This window comes from Astatotilapia calliptera, chromosome 14 (genome assembly GCF_964374335.1).
Source record: "Astatotilapia calliptera chromosome 14, fAstCal68.1, whole genome shotgun sequence".
Lineage (NCBI taxonomy): Eukaryota > Metazoa > Chordata > Actinopteri > Cichliformes > Cichlidae > Astatotilapia > Astatotilapia calliptera.
The window spans coordinates 29792858-29820553 of NC_137435.1; the positions used below are offsets into that span (position 1 = coordinate 29792858).

General features: G+C 40.6%; 1 protein-coding gene across 6 annotated transcripts in view; it reads left to right on the top strand.

Annotated features, from left to right (window-relative positions):
* LOC113035904 (von Willebrand factor A domain-containing protein 5A-like) overlaps positions 1–23634 on the top strand; it is a 30289-nt gene extending 6655 nt beyond the window's left edge. For 3 of the 6 annotated variants that reach the window (XM_080289295.1, XM_080289292.1, XM_080289293.1), the window contains 14 exons: positions 779–923; positions 4190–4269; positions 4346–4460; positions 6159–6317; positions 6393–6496; positions 7212–7432; positions 8850–8891; positions 11685–11717; positions 13845–13883; positions 14679–14699; positions 15524–15568; positions 19311–19465; positions 23116–23239; positions 23330–23634. In XM_080289295.1, coding sequence (XP_080145421.1) covers positions 779–923; positions 4190–4269; positions 4346–4460; positions 6159–6317; positions 6393–6496; positions 7212–7432; positions 8850–8891; positions 11685–11717; positions 13845–13883; positions 14679–14699; positions 15524–15568; positions 19311–19465; positions 23116–23239; positions 23330–23409 — 1363 coding nt within the window. In that variant the 3' untranslated portion in view covers positions 23410–23634. Of the gene's footprint in view, positions 1–778; positions 924–4189; positions 4270–4345; positions 4461–6158; positions 6318–6392; positions 6497–7211; positions 7433–8849; positions 8892–11684; positions 11718–13844; positions 13884–14678; positions 14700–15187; positions 15284–15523; positions 15569–19310; positions 19466–23115; positions 23240–23329 lie in introns of those variants that run through there. The other 3 variants (XM_080289294.1, XR_013901551.1, XR_013901552.1) reach the window with 3 other exon arrangements.
* The last annotated feature ends 4062 nt before the right edge of the window (positions 23635–27696 follow it).

The window sequence follows — 27696 nt, forward strand, 5'->3', positions numbered from 1 at the left end:
TAATAAGATATCTGCTCTAGTTACACCAGATAATGCGTTTCTAGAATACTTACAGCTCATTTAGGTAAGCTGCTGTTATGTTATGGTTCTCAAAGGCAGTTTTGAAAGTGTATGAGTGAAACTCATTAAATTACAATGTAGAATTTGGCAGTGCTAAACAGCCATCAATCACTTATTGTCAAGGTTTGCTGTGTGGCAGGTAGTGGTTGGACCCAAACGCAGGACTCTAAGATTGAGTATTTAACTTGAAGGCAGCAGCTTTTATTCGCTGGCAAAAGCAAACTGAGAAACACAATATATGAGCACTAGAAATAAAACAAAAACTCAAACTAGGAAGAATGACCTAAACTGGGAGTGCACGACATAACAAACATGACACGCAGCTAATGCGGAGGAAACGACAACTAACAGAGAAAAATACAGGGCTTATATACACCGGGGAGTAACGAGGGAACGGGAAAACGGGAGGGAAGCACAGCTGGGGCTATTCCGACATAACAAGGCACAGGAAGCAAAGCAGGATACACTGACATGGAGCATGGAGACAAGGTGATTAGACATGCGACCTGGGACTAGGACAGGCACAGAGAAAACACGGGGGCAGAGACTAAACACAGACCGAGAAACGTACAAAGGGAGGAAGAACTAAGATCACTAAGCACAAACGAAAGATAACCGAAACCAGGAATAACAATCAAAGAATATTAAACCAAGAACTGAAACACAAACACTGGGTCAGAGAGCCAGTACTGTGACACTTATGTGTATCTCATGGCAGTAAGAGTGTGGAGTACAGCCAGAAGACCATGGAGGAGGCTCTGAAGAAAGTTAAGGAGATGGAGGCTGATCTTGGAGGAACAGAGATCCTGGAGCCCCTCAAACATATTTACAGCCAACCCTGCATTCAAAATCAGCCCAGACAGGTAACACACACACACACACACACACACACACACACACACACACACACACACACACACACAGTGTATGAGTTTATATTAATTAACTGATAGGTAAATTAAATAACACTGATTATGTATTCACCATGATATCTGCAGCCATTGTTGGGTGTTCCTGGTCTGCATTTGTGGGACAAACAAGTCCGATCCACAGAGGCGCAACCTTCCAACTTACAGGACTTAAAGGATCTTAAAGATATCACGTCACCTTCATGGATCTAGTGCACCCAATGCCTTGATGGGTCAGGGCTATTTTGGTAGCAAAAGAGGGACCAGCACAACATTAGGCACGTGGTCATAATGTCATGTCTGACTGGTTTAATAGTTTAATTATTTATATAGCACATTTAATTACAACAGGAGCGTTGACCAAAGTGCTGTACAAGAATACAACATACATAATAAAACAACTTAGAGTATTAAAAGCAAACACTAAATATGAATTAACAAACAACTCTCATGCTGTATTAAAAGCCAGTAAATAAAAATGCGTTTTAAGATAAAATTTAAAAAGATTGACAGTATGAGCCTGTCTGATGTGTAGGGGTAAATTATTCCACAGCTTAGGCGCTACGACTGCAAATGCTCGATCACCTCTATGAACCAGCCTCGACCTTGGTACAGCTAAAAGCAAAAGATCACTTGATCTAAGAGATCTAAGGGTGGTATAAGTCTGCAAGAGGTCAGACAAATACCCGGGAGCCTGTCCATTCAGGGCTTTGTAAGTCAGCAATAATATTTTAAAATTAATTCTGAAGCGGACAGGGAGCCAATGAAGGGAGGCAAGTACCGGGGGAAATGTGTTCACATCTTTTAGTGCGTGTCAGAAGACGAGCTGCAGCATTCTGGAACAACTGCAGCCTTGCCAGGCAGGTCTGGCTGACTCCAGCATATAAGGAGTTACAATAGTCCAGCTGGGATATAATAAAAGCATGAATCGCTCGTTCAAAGTTTTTAAAGGATAAAAATGATCTCACCTTAGATAAAAGCCTCAGTTTGAAGAAAGACCGCTGTACGACTGAGCTAATTTGTTTTTCAAAGGTGAAATTGCTGTCAAATATAACCCCCAAATTTTTGGCATGTGATTTGGCAAAAGGCTCAAGACTGTGCAGGTTAAAATTAGAAGTGTTGGGATTGCCGCTTGGTCCAAAAATTATCACTTCGGTTTTGTTCTCATTGAAGTTAAGGAAATTTGAGGCCATCCAGGATTTAACTTCACCGAGACACTGAAGTAAGGGTTCTAGTGAGGCAGGACTGTTTCCCTTCAATTGAAGATAGATCTGAGTATCATCGGCATATGAATGAAAACAAATGTTGTATTTTCTAAAAATTAGACCTAAAGGCAGCATATAAATGGAGAACAATATTGGCCCCAGTATAGATCCCTGGGGAACACCACAAGTAAGGGGAGCTGAGGAAGAGATAAAATCACCAAAGCTCACAGAGAAGGTCCTGTCAGACAGGTATGACCTGAACCACTCTAATGGGGTGCCCTTTACGCCACAATGCTCCAACCGTGAGATTAAAATGCTGTGGTCAACAGTATCGAAGGCAGCGGTCAGATCTAAAAGCAGAAGCACAGCTGAGTCACCTGAGTCAGTGGCTAATAAAAGATCATTAAGAACTTTTAAAAGTGCAGTTTCTGTGCTATGAAGAGTTTTAAAACCAGACTGAAACCTCTCAAGAACATTGTGTCCATTTAGAAAAGATTGCAGCTGAACAAACACAATCTTTTCCAAAATTTTCGACAGGAAGGGGAGCTTTGAAATAGGCCTGAAGTTAGTGAGGACGGAGGAGTCAAGATTAGGTTTTTTAAGTACAGGCTGTACAACAGCATGTTTAAAACAGGCTGGCACAACACCTGAGCTAAGGCTGCTATTAAAAATAGCTAAAATGTCAGAACTGACAACTTTAAAAATCTTTTTTAGAAGATGTGTTGGAATAATGTCATTTGGACACGATGATGTCTTTGTGCCACTACATACTTCCTCCACCTGATCAAGACACACAGGCTCAAACTGATCAAAAACAGCAGAGCAGGTGAATATTTGAGACACGTCATGTGAAGGCAGGGCGATCATAGATCGAAGCTGTTTTATCTTATTGATAAAAAACTTCAAAAACCTTTCACAGGTGTCTGAGGAACTATTAATACAAGAAGCTGGGGAAATATTCAGGGCAGAGTCAATAATTGATAAAAGAACCCAAGAATTATTGGAGCTATTCTCAATAACATTAGAAAGAAACCTTGACTTTTCTGCTTTAACAATGTCCTGATACCTGTACAGACTGTCTCTCAACATGAGAAAGGACACCTGCAGCCCATCTTTTTTCCACTTACGTTCAGCCTTCCTGCACTCTCGTCTGGCTGAACGAGTGGCCTTATTTATCCATGGGTCTGGTCGTGGTTTCGAGTTTATAGTTTTAAAAGGAGCGACCTCATCAAGGACAGTTTTGCATTTATCATAAAAATTAACTGTCATTTCCTCGGTACCAAAGCCAAGGGGAGATCTTAAAACTTTTTTAAAAGCAATAGAAAATTGTTCTGTTGCAGATGGGTTAAAAACACGACAACGACGTGTTGAAATAAGAGGTGTAAAATGGCGGAGAGATAAAAGTATGTCAAACACAATAGGGCAGTGATCAGAAAAAACGGCATCACATATTTCCATGTTTCGGACCGGTAACCCTAAAGACAGCACAAGATCCAATGTATGACCCTGTTTCTGGGTTGGCCCAGACACAAGTTGAGCAAGACTGAAGAAGTCTATCAAGCTTAAAAAGTCTCTGGCCAGCGAATTGGAGCGACAACACACATGAATATTAAAATCTCCAATGATTAAGATTCGATCGTAGCTTGGCACAGTTCCAGCTAAGAAGTTTGAAAAGTCTTGGATAAAATCCTTGTGGTATTTTGGAGGTCTGTATACAATTCAATTCAAACGCCAGAAGTTCAAAACTAGAATATGAGTCAGTTAAGAGTTGTTTGCAAGAGAGCTTCTTCCTAAAAACAGCTGCCACTCCACCACCACGCCCAGTCATCCTCGGCACATTAAGATACTCACAATCATGCGGTAAAAGTTCAGTAAAACAACTGGACTCACCGACTCTCTGCCAAGTTTCCGTTAAAAGCATTAGATCCAGTTCCCGATCGGTAAAAAAGTCCTATGTGTATATGTGTTACTTTTAGCTTGTGTAATTTGGCCTTTCATGTAAACTCTCCTCTCTAGCTGTTTGTCTTTACTGATGGAGAGGTGGGGAACACCAAAGAAGTGATCGATCTGGTGAAGAAGAACTCAGGCTCCCACAGGTGAAACAGCAAAAATGATGATGACATGTGCTGCGTACCAAACCTGTGTGTCTTAAAAACAGCTGTTGTGTTGCAGGTGTTTCTCTTTTGGGATTGGGGAAGGGGCCAGCTCTGCTCTCATTAATGGGATGGCCAAGGAAGGAGGAGGTCACGCTCAGTTTATCACAGGGACTGACAGGATGCAACCAAAAGTAAGACAATAAGTCATAATAACAATTATTAAAAGGCAATATGTTGTTATTAGAGATGGACCAATCCGATATTACGTATCGGTATCGGTCCGATACCGACCTAAATTACAGGATCGGATATCGGAGAGAAATAAAAAATGTAATCCGATCCGAAGTATCAGAAAATCACCTCATAAAACGCGCTACTTGGTGTAACCCAGCTCGGCGCATTGGAGCAGTATGTGTCACGTGATAGAGCGGCTATTTTTCTGCGAGACCTGTCGGCGGTCTGTTGGAGCCTCGCTACATGCTTCCTAACCGCGGCATTTCATCTCGGCGAAAACTATCCCAGAGAAGTAAAGCAAGTGTGTAAGTTCATCCCTGAATGTTTGCATAGTATTTTCACGTTAAACTTAACAACTGATATATTGAGCCACAGCTGGACTGGTTCCATATTGAGGTGAAAAGGAAGCGATTTGTCCCGTACTTCAGCTAGAATTAAAAAAATAGACACAAAGCTGGAGTTATTCTGTCTTTGCTGCGCAGTTGTATCTACTTCTCTCATTCACTCCCCCTCCCTCTCCTGTTATTACTTCAAACATGAAACTGATCAATGATCAGCTGATCGGCTTTTCTACCGCAAGTCCTGTCTTTCTTGTTAGTTTATTGCCCACTTTGCGTTAGAAAGAGGAGACCAGCGGATAAACAACAGCAGCTCGTTTAAGCTTGATCAGCTGTTGTTAGAATGTATTTAATATTACTTTCTAGTATCAGCTGACGTTTGCTGGAGCCACAGCTGTAAAAGCTGCTGGTCATGATATCGGTTTGGATATCTGGTGAGAGGGAAACATGAAGATGAAACCAGGAGATGTCCTTACTGAATCATCAGAGCTGAACAGGTGATGGAGAAACAGGTTTACCTTTTAGGTGACATGAATGAGTTGAAGGGAAGGGAAGGGGGGCACAAAGAAATATTTTTATTTGTTATGTCATTTAAAAACTTTGAATGAATAATTATCTGAATCTTACAACAAAAGTAGTCATCTGAATAAATGTATAGAAATCCATCATTGTATATAGTAACTATTAAGTCTAATATACACCCCAGTAAGCTATACTGCTTTTTTCTTTGGGAAGGTACCATCTGTGCAGTCTGCAATTCTGTTGAAGAAAGATGTTGAATCTATTTAATTATTGTAGAAAAATAATTGATTTCTGTGCATTTGTTTTACACTTGCATTAAATTAAAGTTGATTACATCGATTAAGGGCAGGGGGTGGTTCCCTAATATTTTTTGCTGGGAGTTGGCAACCCTATTAGTTAGGTAGGTAAGTACTCTTTAAAATACCAGAATAGGAAGGATGGAGTAGGTTTAAGTTTATTAGATCAGTATTGCTGAACTATAAAATGTTTCGGTGGAGTGTATTTTTGCATACAGGTATAACAGAATAGCTTCAGTCTCTTGTTTTTTAAAACTTGAGTATGAACTTATACAAAATGCAGCAAGATATTTATAAAAAAAACTGTTTTATTGATTACAAAATATGCTATATCGGATTCATATCAGTATCGGCAGATATCCTAATTTATGATATTGGAATCGGTATCGGACATTAAAAAGTGGTATCGTGCCATCTCTAGATGTTATTATTTGGACAGAAGACATAATTTCAAATAAACATAAATGCATAATTGTTTTCTAATTCTTGTTGTTGTCAGGTGATGCAGTCGCTGCGATTTGCTCTGCAGCCAGCTGTGGTCGACATCTCAGTCACATGGGATTTACCAAAGGAAGTGTCTGTCACTGTCCTCTCTCCACCGATCACAACACTTTTCCAGGGTCAGAGGTCACTGATTTATGCCCAGCTCACTGGACAGGTAGGAGCAGCAGCCTCTCATGTTGTTTTGATGACAGTAATTATCGTGACTTCTAACACTGTAATTCTGTGTCAGAGTGCAGAGGCAGCAGAGGGCTGTGTGACGCTGAAGTACAGCCTGGCAGGTCATCCCTCTGAGAACCAGCTGCACTTCAGTCTCAGACCTGCAGTGGACGCTGGGTACAACATGTTTAATGTAGAGCACAGTGCTCTGTGGGTCATGACCATGAATTGAAACTAAATGCAGCAGGGGTGTGTGGTTGGTAGGATGGAGAGGTGGAGCAGAATGGTTTCAGGTGCTGTGCCACTTGTGAAGAGCAGCACAGCTCTCTCTCCTCATGTAGTTGGTGCATGGCTGAAGGCGAGAGTTCAGGGTGTCACAAACTACTGGTTTTCTGATTGTCATGAGCTAACATCATCAAAGCTAAAGCAAAAAAGGCTTGAAATATTTACTCAGAACTTTTTCAAGATATCTTTATGGTTATAGATGTTCTAGCATATGCTCCAATGGAACCACTGTTTTGGGGGGAGATTTTAGTAAACACCCTTTGACTGAGTGAATAACTTCCAGTATCCAACAAGATGAGAACAAATGTAAACATACGGCACTATCAGAGGAGCTAATTGTTTTTTTTGTCAGATCACTGTATGATTCACTTGGTCCCCACTTGTCCATACAGAAAGATAACCTGAGTTGTTCCAGTCTGGACTAAACTGCAACTGAGGGACTGCTTTGACTGCATCAGATGCTGCCTTTTTACATGTTCCTCACTGTGTGACCCCGAAGAGGACACAGTGGTGTTAAAAACAGTAAAATGACTGGTAAACTAATATACTATAATAACACAGTATTAACAATGACAAGCATTCTGTGTGTTTTCCTTCTTGTCTGCAGACTAACAGTCCACAGGTTGGGTGCTCGGACTCTGATTCGTTCCCTGGAGATGGAGGAGAGAGAGCACAGAGGACAGCAAGGTGGAGGAGTGAAGGAGAAGGTGGTGCAGCTCAGTGTCCAATCAGGAGTGAGCAGTTCTTTCACTGCCTTCATTGCTGTCAACAAAGACAACGGAGAGGCGATCCAAGGACCTCTTGTCCAGAGAAATATTCCAACAGCCCGTGAGGTTTTTTTCATTGTCAGGGATTCTAACTAGGGATGCACCGATACCACTTTTTTGGAAACGAGTACGAGTACTTGCATTTCAGTACTCGCCGATACCGAGTACTTAATAAAAACATGATTTAAATTTGCAGGTAACAGCTTTAGTCCTATAATTTAACAAAAAACAAACAAACAAGGGACTAGTTTGGAATTAAGAACATTTATTTAAAATGAAAAGCATGTTGTATGCAACATATTACAGAATAAATAATTATAAAACAAAATTTAATTTTAAATTTGTTCGTCTGTTTCTCTGTTTAGAAGTCTCACTAGCACAGTCACAGCTGGGATGACATCAGAGGCTAGTGCGTCGTAGCTGCTCACTTTTTTAGTTAGTTCCTCAAAGGGGGCGAGGATGGCAACAGTCATCTCCATAAGAGCCCATTGGTGAGCGGTGAGATAGTCAGGGAGTTCGTGCACTCGCTTTTGCTCAATGAGGGACTGGAGCATGTAATACGTGCTGTTCCAGCGCGTCTGTACGTCCTGCTACAGTCTCTTTATTGGCTGGTTGAGCTGTCCCTGAATGTCCTCGAGGCGGGAGTAGGCTAAGGCGGAATGTTTAAAATGCCCAGCTATTTTCCGTCCCACTGCTATAGCATCAGCTATGCTCCTCTGTGCTAATAAGTGGGGTAAATAAGCGTGGGTAAACTCTTTGTACTCGTTGTTGTGTTGGGATTTTAGCTGCTTGATTAAATTGCTTGTGTTAAATGCGCTACCTTTAGAGCCTCCTCTGGACAATTTCGCTGAGCACAATTTGCAGTCCGCCTTTGTTTTCGCGTCTTCGTTCACTTTGAAATAGTTCCACACAGCTGATATGTCTCGCCTCGCTTTCTCCCCGCTCTGAGCTGCAGCCGGGGCCTGGGGTCGGGCACTCGGGGCCTGGGGTCGGGCACTCGGGGCCTGTGATTAACCCCTTACATGCCGCTCAAACATAGCCAGGTCTCAGACCGTGGTATCGGTCCTCGGTATCGGGGGTCTTTTAACAAGTACGAGTACTTTAGAAAATGTGGTATCGAGATCGGTATCGGTGCATCCCTAATTCTAACAGCTAGCCCTTTTTACTGAATCAGAATAACAATGAGAAACCCCGTCCAGTTTATTTTGTTAAAAAGCAAAACTAAAACTGTCACCAACATCTGAAGCTAAAAATAGCTGAGCATCAACGAAAGGAATACTATTATGATGCTATGAGGAGAATATGAGAGTTAGTCCAAGGAACACCAAAGCGCAACTTATTGGTGAACAAGTTTAATGAAGCAGTAGATGCCTATGGGCTACTGTGTTCTCCACAGAGCATTAGAAAGTAAAAAGCTGAATGGAAGTACAACACACATCTGCCGGTCTATGATATCGCGTCTTTTTCATCCTATATAGTGGCAATGGATTGCTTTTTATCATCAGCAACATATGGAACATGTAAGTACAAACCTGAATGAATGTCAGTGGAAACTATTTTTTGCATGGAGGCATGCTTGTGTCTCTGAGATTTAATAAATTTATATTGTACATATAGGTGAGTGTGAATGACATCACCACAATGGTAATGTAAAGTGCAGAGAGACACAAAAGGGCAGTGTGTTTTATAAAAAATCAGCAATCTTTTTTAAATTAGGTTTTTATTATTTTGAATTTTATTAAAAAGATCTTGATGCATGCTTAGTCATCCAGATAAAGAAATCCCAGAAAGCTCATTGACCTCATACCGCAGGTGATACCCAGCAGAAGCTACGCAAAGTCTGTAGGGTTCAAAGAAGACACATAAACATGGTGTACCTTTTAAGACCCACTATCTGTATGATCAAGTCAGCCTCATAGTTTCTGGCTTTGGTCTTCAACAAATTGTTAGTCAGCCCTAAACACCACAGCCACACCACATCCAGAACTCCTTGGATTTTGTTTAAGGTGAAAGATGTCATTATGGATTCGCATACAAGTGTCAGTACTACAGGAAGAAACATGGGTTCCCCACTTTCACCCACTGCAGCCCATTTTTATCTTGAGGAAGTGTAAAAGAAGTGTCTGTCATTCTACCCTGGAACACCACTGGGCCATTGGTATAGGTGTGTGGGTGACACCTGGCTGAAAATCAAATCTTGGGGCAGCTAGCCTTAGACTGAGATTTCCATCTGTAAAGACTGGGACCCAACAGACTGTTACTGGGACCACTTTCAGGAGTGAAGTTGCACACATGGTTTTTACAGTTCGGCACCCCGTCCACCAACTTTCCAGTTGGCTTCTCTGGTCTCCGGCTTCACTATAAAAAGGAAAAGCCTCGTTAGGACAATCATCACCACCTGTCCCTCCAGCCTTCCTGGCACCGCCGCCTTGAGCTCACTGCCCCACCCCTCCCCTGCAGCTGCAGCTGAGCCACAGGCCACACCTCTGCCACACCATCAGTAATGGGGGACTTTTAAAAATGGATGTGTACCATAACCCATCGCATATGGATCAGTATTTATTTAGGCAGATGAAGAAGAGAGTGCTGACAAATGATGACAAAAAAGTGCCAGGATTATTCTACATAGTTAAAGATCATATAAAGCACTCAAAATTAATATTATAGATGGAAAAGTATAAACAGACATGCATGGTGAACAACATTGATTCTGTTTCTGCCGACCATCTTGGATGTGTTAAAGGGTTCATTCACAAAGTTCAGGTTAACAATGAAGTAAAACTGAGGCATCTGCTACTCAGCATATGCAAAGAGGTGTCAGCTGAACTGAAACATCTGCTCCAAGCAGGCATTATTGTACCAGTGGACACATCTGAATGGCTGAGTCCTCTAATCTTGGCAAGAAAACATAAGGGCGACTTGAGACTTTGCGTGGATCTGGGGGAACCTAATAAAAGCGTAATAATGGACCCATTAAAGAAGAACACAATGAACATTTGCATGCTTTTCTCAGGCCTCTGAAGGATGTTGGTCCGCAGATCTATTCCAGTAAAAGTTCATTCGGGCAGACGCATATTCCATTCCTGGGACGTCATTTCAAAGAAGGGCTTGTGTCCTCACCCAGTCCACCTGACTGCCATCTCTGAAGCTCCTGCACCAAAGGACATGGCTGCACTTTGCTCCTTCCTAGGTCGTGGTTCAGCAAATTTTTGCCGAACAGCACAAGAGTAGTTGATCCACTTGAGAGCTTATTTGAACAAACTAGAATGAACCAATGCAGCATATGAAAGCTTCATTAAGCTGAAAGCAATGCTCCTCTTGGACCTCTTGTACAGAGAAATCTTCCAACACCCTGTGAGGTTTTTATTTATTTATTTATTTTAAGCAAACACTAAAAGTGTCACCCACAGCTCTGAAGATAAAGATCGCTGATCATAAATAAAAGGAATATTATCATGATTAGGACAACATCAGAGATGGTTCAAAGCACATTTCTAATGCATATGTCAGTAGCATTAGAAAGTTAAAAAGATCAATGGTAGTACAAGATACATCTATGCATGTCTATAGTGCAGAGCTGCACCGCAAAAGTCTGTTGCCAGGGCAACTCTATAAATTCTAACCTGTCCTGAACTCATACTTTATCTCCTTTTTTCATCTTACAGCTTCATTAGTTTGCTGTTCAGAATCCTATGTTACATATAAACTGTGTGTGTGCATGGAGGTGTGCTTGTGTCCCTGAGATTTAACACATTTAAACATCTACCTGAGTGTGAGTGAAATCAGCACAATGAAAATGCTAAGAGTAAAAAAGTATAAGAGTGTACTGTGTTATACTATTACAGTCAGCAGGTTTTTGTTTTATTTTGCATATAATTTTTTTGATATAGTGAAGAGCAGAATATACTAGAGTCAGCTCAATGGATCCTAAAGTATGACTCCTTAAAAGGGACGGCAGTTAAACAAAACGTGACATTTACTACTAAACACATGATTCAAGGAATCAAAATAAACTGAGGGGAAAAAAAATTAAATACTGTTGAACAATAGAACTAGGTAATCTGACAAATCTGACCCCAAAAAAGTGTAATGAGCAAGTGGTGTAAATACTGCAGTGACTAATTAGAGATGAGAGAACTGTGAAAGGGAAAAAGTCTTGAAATGACACGGACTGAAAAGAGGAAGCTCTAAAACCCAATTGTAATATTTGCCTTTGTGTTATATCACCAAAATAACATCAACTTAGTGCTGTTATACTTCAAATACCAGAAAAATCTGACTTTCTTTTTTTTTTTGGCTTGACTTCATTGTAGGCAAAATGAAGAAGAGTGCTCCATTGCCCATAAGTAAGTAAAATTTGAATGACAAATCAACACACACACATACACAGCTATGCAAATGAAGGCACAGAAAGAAAATATTTCTCTTTTAACTTGAAGTTTTATATATTAAATATTGTATGTAGTGTAGCTGCAGTACTTGCCTTGGTAGACAGGATGTATGCTACATCAGTAAATGAAGAAAATCAGGTTCGTACAACATTTTGCAACATTTATAATTTAATTGAACATATTTACATTTATATTTTTGTTATGACTTTTGAGGCACAACATAATATCAGAATCCAGTATTTTAGATTATTTATTGTATACTACGAGTGTGCAACAAAAAGTGGGAGTAGAAGAAAAATTTGTATTATGTGTCAAAACTTTGATTACACTTATTCATAGAAGGATTTGACTGTGTTTACTACTTCCTACATTTACAACATTCAGGACTTCAGAGCTATAAAATAACACAAATAAGATTATGATATGTCAAAAGTCCAAATAACTGAAATTGTGTTTTACATTTTATGTAAACTATTTTGCTTTTATTAGTTGGGGACATTATTTCCACTTGCCTTCTTAATGTATTTGGGAATATAATTTCTGAATGAGTTACAGGTCCTCGCAGGATGTAAAAACTAGACTGCTAAGATAAACCTAAAATACTGTTTGTAATATTTGTGTTGTATTTACACTCAACAAAAATATAAACGCAACACCTTTGTTACTGCTCCCATTCCCCATGGGATGGACGTAGAGACCTAAAATTCATTCCAGATACACAATATAACCATCCCTCCCAAACAGTGGTCACAAATCAGTCCAAATGTGTGGTAGTGGGCACATCTGCCATATTGAGATAATCCATCCCACCTCACAGGTGTGCCACATCAGGATGCTGATCTGACATCATGAGTAGTGCACAGGTGTACCTCAGACTGCCCACAACAAAAGGCCACCCTGGAATGTGCAGTTTTGTCTCACAGCAAAATGCCACAGATGCCACAAGCAATGAGGGAGCGTGCAATTGGCATGCTGACAGCAGGAATGTCAACCAGATCTGTCGCCCGTGCATTGAATGTTCATTTCTCAACCATAAGCCGTCTCCACAGGCGTTTCAGAGAATATGGCAGCACATCCAACCGGCCTCACAACCGCAGACCTCGTGTAACCACACCAGCCCAGGACCTCCACATCCAGCAGGTTCACCTCCAAGATCGTCTGAGACCAGCCACCCAGACAGCTGCTGGAACAATTGGTTTGCACAACCAAACAATTTCTGCACAAACTGTCAGAAACCGTCTCAGGGACGCTCAACTGCATGCCCGTCGTCCTCATCGGGGTCTTGACCTGACTCCAGCTCGTCGCCGTAACAGACTTGTGTGGGCAAATGCTCACATTCGATGGCGTCTGGCACGTTGGAGAGGTGTGCGCTTCACGGATGAATCATGGTTCACATTGTTCAGGGCAGATGGCAGCTGAGAATGTCCCAGTTCTTGCATGGCCAGCATACTCACCGGACATGTCACCCATTGAGCATGTTCGGGATGTGCTTGACCGGCGTATACGACAGCGTGTACCAGTTCCCACGAATATCCAACAACCTCGCACAGCCATTGAAGTGGAGTGGACCAACATTCCACAGGCCACAATTGACAATCTGATGGACTCCATGCGACGATGTGTTGCACTGCATGAGGCAAATGGTGGTCACACCAGATACTGACCGGTTCTGGGTCCCCAGACCCCCAATAGCGCAAAAAACTGCACATTCCAGGGTGGCCTTTTGTTGTGGGCAGTCTGAGGTACACCTGTGCACTACTCATGATGTCAGATCAGCATCCTGATGTGGCACACCTGTGAGGTGGGATGGATTACCTCAATATAGCAGATGTGCCCACTACCACACATTTGTACTGATTTGTGACCACTGTTTGGGAGGGATGGTTATATTGTGTATCTGGAATGAATTTTAGGTCTCTACGTCCATCCCATGGGGAATGGGAGCAGTAACAAAGGTGTTGCGTTTATATTTTTGTTGAGTGTATATATCACCACAGTAATATTAAAAATCTGTACTTTTGTTGTTATTTTAGCAAATACTTGTTAAATGTTTTAACCCTAATTTATTTTTTTTAACTCTTGACTTCACAGTTGGTACCTTCCAGAAGTTTAGTCGGTGGGGTAAGTATAAGTAAAAGCTGGATGGCAGAACAGCACATATGTTTAAAAATAAATGTAAACAAACCAACACATTTCTCTTTGAATTTTATTTGAAATGTTGAAAGTAAAATGCTTTGTCTGTATTTCTTCGTTTGCCATTATTAACATATTAACAGAGAGTATCTTAAAGTGGTGTGTGGTGGGGCATGGTCTGCGGTGCCGTGCAAGGAGGGCGGACGCACCTGCACGGCATCCTTAATCACACCCGCCTAGTTAAAAACACGGGGACTCAGGGGTTGGTGTGTGTTGTGGTGTGACAAATATTGAATAAAATGGCTCAAACCTATGATCCCTGGACCCGCCGTGTCTCATTCACACCACATGGTGACTAAAGAAGGTTGAACTTTTACAACATTTTGATATATTCAGAATATTATTGAACACCACATAGACTTGAAAGACTACTTATAATGAACTGTAAGGTACTGCAGTAAAATCAGAATCCAGTAGCTTCATTTATATTTTGTTTTCAAATCATCTCGTCTTAACTGCTAAATCAAACATGTGGCAGATAGTGCTTGACGCAGGATGGACAAGTAATTGGAAAAGAACTAACATGAAAAAGCTTAAGACTAGAAAACAATGGAAATAGACAATTGTGCAAATCGCGGATGGTGAGCAACTGGTAGAAATACTTCAGCAACCAATCAGAGAACAGGATGCAGGCGAAGTCAGTCCATTAATTGTTCTCTTTAACAAATTGTTATGAAATATTTTGACTCCCTTTTCTTTCTTTCTTCTTTGTTTTTACTTCAGTTGGTGATCGTCTGCATAAAAGTAAGTAAAAAATTAAATGGCAGAACAACATATCTTCATGCATTTTCAAAAACACAGACGCAAACAAACACATTTCTGTTTTAACACTGGACCAGTGCTCTTTATCCTCTCAACGATACTTGAGTGTGCATGGGAGTTTGCCTAACCAATCTACATGTGGTTTGTGGACTGAAAATAAAAAAAGAGTATGCATATATATATTTAATTAATTAATTAATTAATTAATTTCTGGGTGAGGATACAGTTCCAACATTAATATTCAAAGTTGTATCTTTTTGTGATTTTAATTGTAGTTTTAAATGACTCACTCATTTTAAACACTTGTAATGTGCTCTAAGTCAGTGTGTAAAAAGTTGCATTTTTAAAAACTTTACATTTTAACAATGTTAGGTTTATATTGTTGTTGTCATTTATGCTTAGAAATATTTAACCATATATGCTTAGAGGTGCATAATCGATTGTGTAGTGATAGGATGTGCGATCCCTAGGAGTCTGCAAAGGCTTTGTGTGCATTCCAGAGTGATCTGGCATTCACACCCACATCCTGGGAGCATGGGAGAGGTCGTACCTTCTCTTGTTTTATGGTAGGATGAACGTAGAAACGTAGCTATGTCAGTTTTAGTCTAAAAGTGCCTTTTGTTTAGATGAACTGCTGAACTTCCAGATCAGCAGGTTTAGGGAAGTCTTAATCGGTCTTCTAACCCCCCCCCCCCCCCCCCCCTCCTTAACGTTTCAGCAAATATGTTTATGCTACAAACCTATCATACAAGTTCAAAATAATAAAGATTTGTAATGTCTTTATTTCTTCTCTTCTTTTAATCTAGAACATTTTTCCTCACTAGCCCAGCACGGTGCTATGGCTTCACAAGGTAAGTGAAACACTAAACAGAAAAGAAACAAAGATGTGTGTTTTGTGTAAATACAGTAAGCGACAGTGGAAACACTTTTACAGAAACCTCTGCACTAACCTTCCATCCCCCAAAAGTGCTGCAACTCACGCCTGGATGACTGCACTGAGAGCATCACAATAGTTTTGATTTTTGAGTGGATGGGTTTTAGCTGTTCTCCAGCCCACTGTCACTCCAGATACACGACTGTGGCGTGGTCAGCATACTTTACCTTAACTGATATTGGTCAACATACTTTACCTTGAAGATATTGTGAGGAATGCCAGGGTAAGCTATGGTCATTTTAACCCCTAAAAAACCAGCCACAGGAGTGCCTCGTGTAAGACTGAGAATTTCAGAGCAAAACATCTTTTGTATTTCCATGCTGCAGTCATCTTGCATGGACACATACGGCAGAGTCCATTTGGACAAAAGAATGTTGAGTCTACAGAAATAACCCCACGCTTTCTCTGCAGTCATTTACCTTAACTGAGACAGATTTAATCACAGAGTGATTATGCAGTGCCTCTGGGGAAAAATACCTCACTATATTTATTAAAGTGCAAAAAGATGGATGCGATTTCAGTAATAAGCCGTTAATAGTGTAGTTTAAGACAGACGACAGTCACAATATATAAAAATCAAGGACAAGGCACCCTATATATCAATACATTTTTGAAGTTGAGCAAATTATTATTCTATATTCTAGCTACTGCATGTAGAAATTGTTACAGCAATCTTGAGAATATGTGACATATACAGTAAACTACAACAGCAAATGAGCAATGTTGAGCTGTTAAGCTGCTGGTGGTAGCAGTTGATTCTACTTTATGCCTTTTTGCACAGAAGATCCACTTTTCTCCTGCTGAATAATTTATTAGTCTAATATTCTAATAAGATGAGAACTCTTTATTGTCACTGCACAGTCATACATAGTACAGTAGTACAATGAAATTGGAAAACTGTCCTACGTCGGCACTACGTATAACACAACACACAATACGACACATCACAACGCAACACAAACAACACAACACAGTATAATAACAGTAATAAAACAAATGAAGAATAAGTGTATGTGTATTGAACACTGTTATTATTGCACATTAATTATTATTGCACCTTGTTATAAATATAAATATTATTATTGTTATTGTTTTAAACATTGTTCCCCCCCCCCCCCCCCCCCCCAAAAAAAAAAAAAGTCCAGGGTAGCCAATCAGGTCAGCTATTTGCATTGATCAGGGCTATTGCCCTGCTGTAAAAGCTGTCCTTGAGTCTATTTGTTCGGGACCTCAGCAGTCTGAACCTCCTGCCAGACGGCAGCAGCTTAAACACCTGGTGTCCTCGGTGTTTACAGTCCCGTAGGATGCTGCGTGCCCTCTTGAGACAGCGAGTGCTGTACAGGTCCTTCAGGGAGGGAAGAGGATGTCCAATGATTTTTTGGGGCCATATTAATGACTCTCTGGAGTGCCTTTCTGTGTGCTGTGGTGCAGCTGGAGAACCACACACCGATGCAATATGTCAGCACACTTTCAGTGGAGCAGCGGTAGAAGACGGTCAGCAGCTCTTTCTTCAGGTCCATTTTTCTGAGGATTCTCCGAAAGTGGAGATGCTGTTGGGCCTTCTTTAAAACCGCAGAGGTGTTAGAGCTCCATTGGAGGTCTGTGTCTATGTGCACACCCAGAAACTTGAAACTGGAGACCCTTTCCACGCACTCCCCGTTGATGCTGACAGGCTGCAGCTCAGACTTCCTCCTTCTGAAGTCGACTTTTGTCTTGGTGGTATTGAGGTCCAGGTTGTTATCTACACACAGGTTGTTAACTATTAGTCTGTCCGGGAGTATCGTATTGAAAGCAGAGCTAAAGTCAACAAAGAGCAGCCTGGCGTAACGGCCCTGCACTTCCAGGTGAGAGATGGTGGTGTGGAGCGTTGTAGCAATGGCATCTTCAGTTGATCTGTTAGCTCTGTATGCAAACTGGAGCGGGTCGAATGTGGGTGGCAGGCAGGCAGGACATGATGTGACGTCGGACCAGTTTCTCAAAGCACTTCATTATAACAGGTATTAGAGCAACTGGTCGGTAGTCGTTGAGGCTGCTAATGTTAGAACGCTTTGGCAGTGGGACAATTGTGGCTGACTTTAGGCACGGCGGGATGCAGGACTGGGACAGTGAAGTGTTGAAGATCTTAGTGAAGACCCCAGCCAGCTGGTCTGCACACTCTTTTAGGACCCTTAATAATAAAACAATAATAATAATAAAATAATAAAATGGATAAAAGTGAGGATTTACTGTTATTAAGTTTTCTTTGCTTTAGTGTCTTCTGACCTCTTGGATTTAGCAAATTGGAGACATATTTTTATTATAAAGCATGAGAACAAGACCTTATATAACATCATTTCGTCAGTATTCATCTGATTAAAATCCGACTAACTTCCGCCTGTTCAATTCATAAAGTCTAATGCTGGGGTGTGTGGTGTTGTCAGTTTTAAGGCTGTTGTAAATACACAATTTGTCACATGAATTGCTTTGGTAATTATATTTAACTAGGGATGGGTATCGTTTAGGTTTTATCCGATACCGGTGCCAAATCGGTACTTTTGAAACTGTGCCGGTGCTCAAACCGGTGCTTAAAGAATGGAGAACACAAAATTGGTCCAAAAACCTCTCATGTTCAGCTGGTTTTTTGTAAAAAGATAACAATGTTAGCCTTTTCTGCAGCTATGGGGCATATATGGTATCACTCTTGGCTGGAAGCAGTGCTTAAACAATGGAAAAAACACAAACTTTGTCCTAAACCTCTCATGTTTAACTGTTTTCCACTTTTTCTTTGGTCATTTTAGCCTTTTTGGCCAGGGTGAAGGGAGTATCTGCCATCAAACAAGAAGACAGCCGCATGTAGCTATGATGATGTTTGCTAGTTCACCTTACATGCATTAATGTAATAACGTGGTTAGCCTACTCAACTTAAATTACACACGAACAACATTAAGCTACTCACGCAGAGAAGAACGGCTGCTGCTGCCATCATCATCCGTCATCATTTCTGCTACACTGACAGGGCTAGGGGCCAGGACTCTCCTCTTCGGGGTTTTTGGGGGATATTGCTAACTCCGGGTCCGATAACAGGCAACCCACGTACAGTAGATGCGCTCGGTGTGAGGTCTCGCAGCAAGCTATCATACGGCGCATTTCTGGGCTTTTAAAAAAAACGCTATGCGTCGCCAGGTGTTTCATCGGATTTGAGGTGTTGCCTCCTTTGACAGTATCACAGTATCAGCTTAAAGCACTTGTTGCAGGCTGCTGAGTTTGCATATTTTGCTGTGAAGTACAGCCAGACTTTTGACCGCTTCTCCTTGGGAATTTTTAATCTGTAGCTCTGCTCTAAAAGAACGTACGTACCTGGACCCGCCTACTATCCTCGGAAACGTAAAATTATTGGCTAGAAGTGTATCACAGCTCAGGAAAAAAAAGCACCAAAATAAAGCACCGAAATGTGCGCTGCTTTTCGGTCTGGTTACTACCGTTTATGTCAGAACCGGTGCCATGACACCGGTACCCATCCCTATATTTAACGTTACATTTTTGACAGATATTCAAATTAATCAAATAAGACGTTATTTATAACTGTTTAAGGTGTAATGGTTTGTGCATTGGTTAGTCATATACACTTTATGTTGTCTCATCTAGCACCATAATCAGGTTTTGTCTTTATTCCATCTTAGATTTTCCAGCTGCTGTGCCTGAGCAGCCACCCAGAGACCCTTTGCTGCAGTTAGTCTCCCTGCAGGAGGCGTCTGGCTGCTGGCTGCTTGATCCAGCTCTGGCTGCTGCACTGGGACAGACCAACGAGGAGATGGAAAAGTCAAAGCCTGAAAAGGTGGGCTGTTGCTTTGGCTGTTGAAATAGTAACACAAATGTAAAATACTGTATAACAAATTCCATAGCATGATCTGAATGAAAACTAGAATTACAACACAACAGAAAACAAATGGAAATAAAGTCAGACTAACTGTAGGCCTTCTTGCTGCATGAAAATAAGCATCTGTATATCAGACACTCACACTGTAACAGTTCCAGACTTCAACCGTCCCTTTTCCATTCACGCCGATGCATGTGACATTGGTCTTGGGGCAGTGTTGATGCAAAAGGATGACAAGGGTCGTGAGTGACTTTTGCTAGTCGCGCCCTTCACAAAGCTGAACTCCCCTACTGCACTTCAGAGAAGGAGTGCCTTGCTGTGATATGGGCTCTGGAACACTTCCGCCCATATGTTGAAGGTGTTCATATTACTATCTTCACTGACCACAACAGTCTCAGGTGGCTCATGTCTCGTCAAAACCCAACGGGCCGACTCGCCCGCTGGTCACTTCATTTGCAGGACTTTGATTTCACAATAGTGCACAAGCCTGGTGCACAAAACAAAGTTCCCGACGCACTGTCACGCAACCCTTTGCCTCTGACCTGTGACAGGCCGACTGAATTTTTACCAGATCTCTGAGAGCGTCCCTGCAGGAAGCTCACAACCACGCCAAAGCAGCTCTGGACTATAGCCATGACAGACAAAAATGTTACTATGACTTAGGGCTGCACGATTTTGCATAAAATGAGAATCACGATTTTTTTGCTTAGAATTGAGATCACGATTCTCTCACGATTTTCTTTTCCAGTATAAATATTTATTGCACTTATTAACTACACATCAACTTCATAACAGTTGATACTGAATATAAAAACAATAAATAAACATAAAAACAACAAATGTCTCACGTTTTGTTGTTGCCGCAAAATGTTGAACTGCTTGAAATTCCGTTGGAGAGAGAAGTAACATCGTGGAAGAGACATAAAGTGAGTAAAAAACGTCCTAAATGCATTTAGAGTTTATTTAGAACTACAAATTAAATTTCTTTTAGCAATTATTGTTTTTTTTAATGTCACAATTCCAACCCTGCTCCTTTACCCGGGCTTGGACCGGCAAAAGTGACCCGAAATAGGCACTCTGGTGGAGTTACTTTGTGTGTGTGTGTTTATAAGTAGTTTTAAACATTGTGATCCACAAAACAGCTTAAGAGTAAAAGAAGAACTGACTGCGTTACAGCACCCGCTGCTTGTTGAGAGTAAAAGCGATACGCGCTTTCACGTCTTTTTTTAGCGACTTTTTCTCTAAAAAAAAGTCGCTAAGGGGTCTGAAAACTCGCTTGTCCAACAACACTTAAAACTATTGAAAACATTTATAAAAGAAGTTTAAAACTACTTGACAAAAAACCGACTTCCCACCACCACTGTCATGTGTTAAAAAAACATAAATTACTGAACTTCAATAACTTAGTGAAACTTAAGAGTGAGTTTAATATATAAAGTCTTACACTCCCTTGCTCCACCACCACTAAAGCAGTTCATTAGGCATAAAGAAAGCTCAGACAGGACCACTCGAGCTACAATCCGAGGAGACTTGTTTATACCCCACAGACGGACAGCATTTGGTCAGAACGTCCTTTCTGTCCAGGGTGGCCATCTGTGGAACAGTCTTCCTCAACCCATTAGAGAATGCTCGACATTCAATTAGTTTAAGGCAAAGGTTAAAAACTGGTTATGGACAAATCAAGTGTGTGATCATGTATAAGTTGTATAGTTTTAATGTTTTATTTGGGAACAGAATGGTGTGTATGTGTAAGTTTGGTGATGGAGTTTTTATTATGAATGAATGATGAATTTTTATGAATTATTATGTCTATTTTTATGCTTAAGGACAACAGATGGAAATTAGCCCTTGGCTATAATCTGGTATGTTTACATTCATGTAATTTTTTTTTTTTACATTTATGTTCATTAACATGCACTGTCCTAAATAAATAAATAAATAAGTAGCTAAATATAGCGACAAAGTCGCTAAGTTGGCAACACTGGGCACAGCTTCTGTATCATGTGGTATAAGGCTCCGCCCTTGTCATTTGTTGAGCAGGAAGAGTGAGCGCTTGTTTTCATGCAGATTACGTCCCGGATCAAAATGCGGTACAATCGTCGTCGTCTTTTTTTTTTTTTTTTTTTTTTTTTAATCGTTGTCATTTGGAAATGAGATCGCACATAAGTATAAATCGAGATCGCGATTTTCTAACGATTAATCGTGCAGCCCTACTATGACTTGAGACATCGACATGCCACGTTTCGTGTTGGTGACCTTGTGAGAGTTAAGACACACCCCAGGTCAGACGCTCAGTCTAACTTTACTGCTAAACTTGCACCACCGTTTGAGGGACCATTGTGTGTATCTCAGAGACTCAGTGATGTTAATTACAGGCTCACTTGGGTGGACTCCGGTGTGGATGCAGGTGTTTATCATGTTGTGAACATGCAACCGTTCCATACCTGGGACTCTCTCACTTCCAAAGAACAATCTGTTTCATCGCCTGCTGGGAGAGAGAGACCTCAGAGGATCTGAACTCTGACTCTCAGGCCCACCCTGGCCCCCCTGCAGACACTGACATTGACTCTGAGCCATTCCCCTTTGATTTACCGGACATTGACTCTTCTTCTGGTGTGGGCACTGTTTCAGACAGTCTTTCACCCAGATCTGTCCAGCACCCAGCTGCTGGTGGACATTGCAATTTCAGGCCCAGACGTTGCCCCAGAGTTACGTCTGGCTGAAGCAACAAAAGATGGACTCATGATTTTCACACAACCAGGCTTGATTTGAAGTGAAATGTTTTGGTTAAACCTGTTTGATGCTGTCTTGTTGCATTGCTATTTTGAGTCGTGATATGTAGATGTTTCTGTTTGCTCTACTTAATCCAGTTTTATGGCTCTTTAGTGCATTAAGGTTCATTCTTGGCCTTTACTTTAAAAAAAAAAGTGAAAAAAACTAAGAAAACTGATTTTCCACTGTACATATTCGTCTTATTTTCACCAATTTCATTTTTAAATGGTCTTTTGCCCGGTGTGTGTGCACCAATCTTAGCTGTAACCTCTATGTGTAGGGTACTGTTAGGTGTGGTGTGTGCTTTTTCAGCTGTGTACGGCTGAGGACAGCCTTTTTCTCACCAGGAGGGACTATGGAACAGTTGCTATTGTAATGCAGTGTATGGCCACATGGCGTCGCCTCCTGTCTCATGACTGGTGTGTCACCCCCTTTTTGTTCTTCTTCGCACTCCTCCTGTAATGGCTGCTCCCGTGTGTACGCGGACTAGTGTGCTCTTTAGTAATGTGTGGTAGAGGTAGCACTTTTATTTTTGATATTGTAAATAAATGAGTACTTTTTGGAAAGTCAGAAGCTGTTGCTCATTCGCTATCCACCTGCACACCTCCGCGGCTGGCTTCATCTCCACCGCACGTTACAACACTCATGAGCAACCACTGAGCTGCACTAAAGTCTGATATTGTCCAGTAACCACAAAGCAGCAGAAATCATTTTCATCATCAGAAGTTCTTAAAGTATATCACTGTCTTATTTTACATTTATATTATTTGCAGAAATTAAGATGATAATTTTCATGTTTCCTGTTTTATCTGATTGTCTTTCACTTGATGAATTAGGCCAGCAGTGAAGTGTGGGCCACCATCCTGGCTCTGATCTGGCTTCATGGTTTCAAGATGGATGCAAAGGACGAGTGGGAGCTTCTGGCTGTGAAGGCTGCCTCATGGCTCCAAGCTCACAAAGGTAGTAATCATCACAATGAAAATAAAATGCTATAGTCAGCTTTTTCCCCCATATCAATTTCTATAATCATTGAGTGTTTTGTGTTTTTAGCACCGTTTGTGTCAGAGTGTGTGGATGCTGGAAATGTCCTGCTGGGTTGCAGCGTGAAGAAAGAAGCTCTGGGACTCTGAGGGTTTTCTTAAAGTGACCTCACCTTCAGCACTGTTAAGCAGAAGGATACTGACTTACACTATACTGTGTTGCTTTCTTTAGTCTGACCCTTTAATTGTTATAAAATCATTATTTTCCTTGAATCCAAATTGGTATTTAACATTGGATTAAACACTGTAACACGTGTCTGCAGAATTATCTGAATACTCCAAATACACTTTCTGACATCTACTGTAGAAGCTCAATCAGAAGGTGTGTTCATTCTTTCTCTTCCACTAGATGTGATTGACTTGTTTCATTGTCACTAACATAACCTCCTGTCAAATGTTGCTGTCAACCTCCTGTCAAAGAAAACACATGATTTGGTAACACAGACTTGGTTCTCTGCATTAAAGTCTTCAATTCAATTCAATTTTATTTATATAGCACCAAATCACAAAAACAGTTGCCTCAAGGGGCTTTAAATTGTACAGTAGATCGTACAATAATACGATCTACTGTACAATTTAAAGGAGAGTTTCAGTATGTGTTTTTCTGGATGAACATTTCATTTTCTCTTTAAATGGTGGCATTTAGAGGTGAACTCTTCACTTGGTCTTGTAGCCAGTTACTTCTGAATTGCTCTTTGTCTGGTCTCTCACCTAGGACTCATTTGCTCCTGCAAATTCCCCCACCACGATACAGTAGTGATTCATCGAGGGTGATAGATAAAAATCTGTATATCTGGTTGTAAATGCTACTTTAGAGTGTGAGCTTCTGGTTGCAAAGGCTGAGTGTACAAAATGGAAGTAAACACAAAAGTAAGTGTTCAGTTTGTGATGGTTATGCTGAGTTGCTACAGTTGGTCAGCTAAGATTAATGCCTGTTTAATTGTGTGTGTGTGTGTGGGGGGGAACAGATTTACTACATCATTGCATCATCCTAGTGCCTGTATACAGACAGTTTATTAAAGGGCATCTGAAGTCATGCTTCATATTCCATATAATGAAGCAACTGACATGTGGTCTCTGGGGCTGGTAGCTGTTACAGGGGTGCCACTCTACCCTGGGAATATGGACTATGGCGTTTTGAAATTCATCATACATACTCAGGGTCAGCCATCAGATTATATACTAGACTCTGGCATGAGAACTGAATATTATTTCATAAAAGACAACTACAGCGAACAGTGCTGGACATTTAAGACTGGAAAGACAATTTCAATACGAGACAGGATTCTAATCCCAGGAAACTCGATATATAAAAACCTCAGCGCCTTGATGACCTGAACAGGTTAGAATGGGAACTGAAAGTGGCCAACATTTATTTATCAGCTAATTAAACAGATGTTGGCTTTGGATGCTGAGGCTGAAGAAGTCACTTGGTTTTGTGATGAAATGTTTCTCCCACTGGAAATGCTACTTCCACAGGAACAGAATCAACTTTTTGGGATTCTGTGCTTAAGTACAGATACTAGTGCTCAAAATACTCCAGTAAAGGTTGAGGTAATGATCCAACTTCTTTATTCAAGTAAAACCGAAAAAGCAGAGGCTCTAAAATGTACTAAAAGTAAGAAAATAAAAAAGTAGGTCTTTGGGGGACATTTCTACCACTTATTTTTCTCCAAAGCTAAGTGAGCCTTGTGCTATATTAATGTAATAATAAAATCATATAAATTAATGGGATTACTTAAGCTTGACTTCAGTCTAAATTTTAATTCTACTAAATGTGTTCAGCTTGAATCAGTAAAATAAAACAGGAGCAGATGAAAAGTACAGTTAAAAAATCTAAATTTTCTATTTCCTACATTGTAGAGTGTGAGTTTGCCTCTAAACAGGAAAATGAGTAGGGCAGAGGTTACAGTGGGATTCATGAGGTGGGGAACCCTACAATCAGCAGTGTTGGGCAAGTTACTTTGAAAAAGTAATTAGTTATAGTTACTAGTTACTTCTTCAAAAAAGTAACTGAGTTAGTAACTGAGTTACAATATTCTAAAAGTAATTAATTACTTGAAAAGTAACTATTGCGTTACTTTTTGGCCATTTTTAACTACTTTTGATTTCCCCTCCACATTTCACCTTTAAAAACAGTTTATTTGCCTTGTTTGGTATCATCCTTTTCAGCACAACCTCACGTGTCTGAATTTACAGTCATGTTTTCATTTTGACATACTGTATTAACACAATTGATCTAAAATCAGGGTAGAAAAAGTTATATATTTTTTTATCTATATTTACCTTTTACCTTGATTTTTTTAAATAACCATTTCAAACTATTTACAGAACAATCAGCTGTTCTGCATTCAATAAGATGCCACACAAATTATTTGTGCCACTCCAAAAAAATTATTTCTGTCCACTATAAAGTGGAATGTTTGACTGACATTTTCATATTTATATCCTGTTCATAGCCTGTACATAGCTTGTACTCACTACAGCCTGTACATACTTATAGTTATAGAATATTCACAACATACTTCATACTGTGTACATTATAACATACCATAATAGACCCATTTCTGTAATATACTTACATATCTATACTATTGCTAATATATATTGTAATATATCTACAGCGGGGAAAATAAGTATTTGACACATCAGCATTTTTATCAGTAAGGGGATTTCCAAGTGGACTATTGACACAACATTTCCACCAGATGTTGCCATCAAGCCAAATATTGAAGTCATACAATCAAATCAGAACATATAAGTATACAAGTTAAACCATAATAAATAAAGTGAAATGACACAGGGAATAAGTATTGAACACACTTTATTCAATACTTTGTAGAAAAGCCTTTGTTGGTGATTACAGCTTCTAGACGCCTCTTGTATGGATAGACCAGTCGTCTGCATTGCTCAGGAGTGATTCTGGCCCATTCTTCCACACAAACGGTCTTTAAATCTTGAAGGTTCCTTGGGCCTCTTTTATGAACTTTAATCTTCAGTTCTCTCCATAGATTTTCTATGGGATTTAGGTCAGGTGATTGACTGGGCCATTCAAGCAACTTGATTTTCTTTCTTTGAAACCACTTCATTGTTTCCTTGGCCTTGTGTTTGGGATCATTGTCTTGCTGAAATGTCCACCCTCTTTTCATTTTTAGCTTCCTGGTAGATGGCAGCAGATTTTTATCCAGAATGTCCCGGTACATCTCTCCATTCATCCTGCCTTCAATAATATGAAGTCTGCCAGTACCCCTTGCTGAAAAGCAGCCCCAAACCATGATGCTTCCACCCCCAAACTTGACTGTTGGTATGGTGTTCTTGGGGTGGTGAGCAGTGCCATTTCTTCTCCAAACATGGTGTGTAGAATGACTGCCAAAAAGTTCAATTTTGCTTTCATCTGACCATACTATAGTCGTCCAATAATCCACAGGCTTCTCCAAATGCTGTTGCGCAAATTTTAACCGAGCCTTGACATGCTTTTTGTTCAGCAATGGAGTCTTGCGTGGTGAGCGTGCATGGATGCCATGGCGGTTCAGTGCATTGCTTATAGTTTTCTTTGAAACAACAGTACCTGCTGATGCAAGGTCTTCCTGAAGTTCTGTCCGAGTGGTTCTTGGCTCTTGGAGAACCCTCCTGATTATTCTTTGGACTCCTCGGACAGGAATCTTGCGTGGAGCACCTGATCGTGGCAGGTTTATGGTGAACTGATGCACTTTCCATTTCCGGATAATGGCCCCCACAGTGCTCACAGGAACATTCAGCATTCTGGAAATGCACCTATAACCATTCCCATCAAAATGCTTTTCAACGATAAGATTACGAAGATCTTGAGAGAGTTCTTTGCTTTCACCCATCATGAAGTCTTTCCTGTGTGCCTTCTGGGTAATGAGGAGCCTTTATAGGCCATCAATTAGGACTAAAGCAGCTGATATCAATTAGTACTGATAGGGGACAGGATTTCTCTATCAATACTGACAGATTTCAGGTGATCTCCTGGCTTTCTATGTCATTTTGCCCCTTGTTATCTCCATGTATTCAATACTTATTCCCTGTGTCATTTCACTTTATTTATTGTGGTTTAACTTGTATACTTATATGTTCTGATTTGATTGTATGACGTCAATATTTGGCTTGATGGCAACATCTGGTGGAAATGTTGTGTCAATGGTCCACTTGGAAATCCCCTTACTGATAAAAATGCTGATGTGTCAAATACTTATTTTCCCCGCTGTATATCACTAAAGCACTTCTGGATGGATGCAAACTGCATTTCGTTGCCCTGTACCTGTGCATGTGCAATGACAATAAAGTTGAATTCTATTCTAAAGGAGAACATCACAGCCTGATACCTGCAGGTCTGACAGCAGCAGGTGTATCACT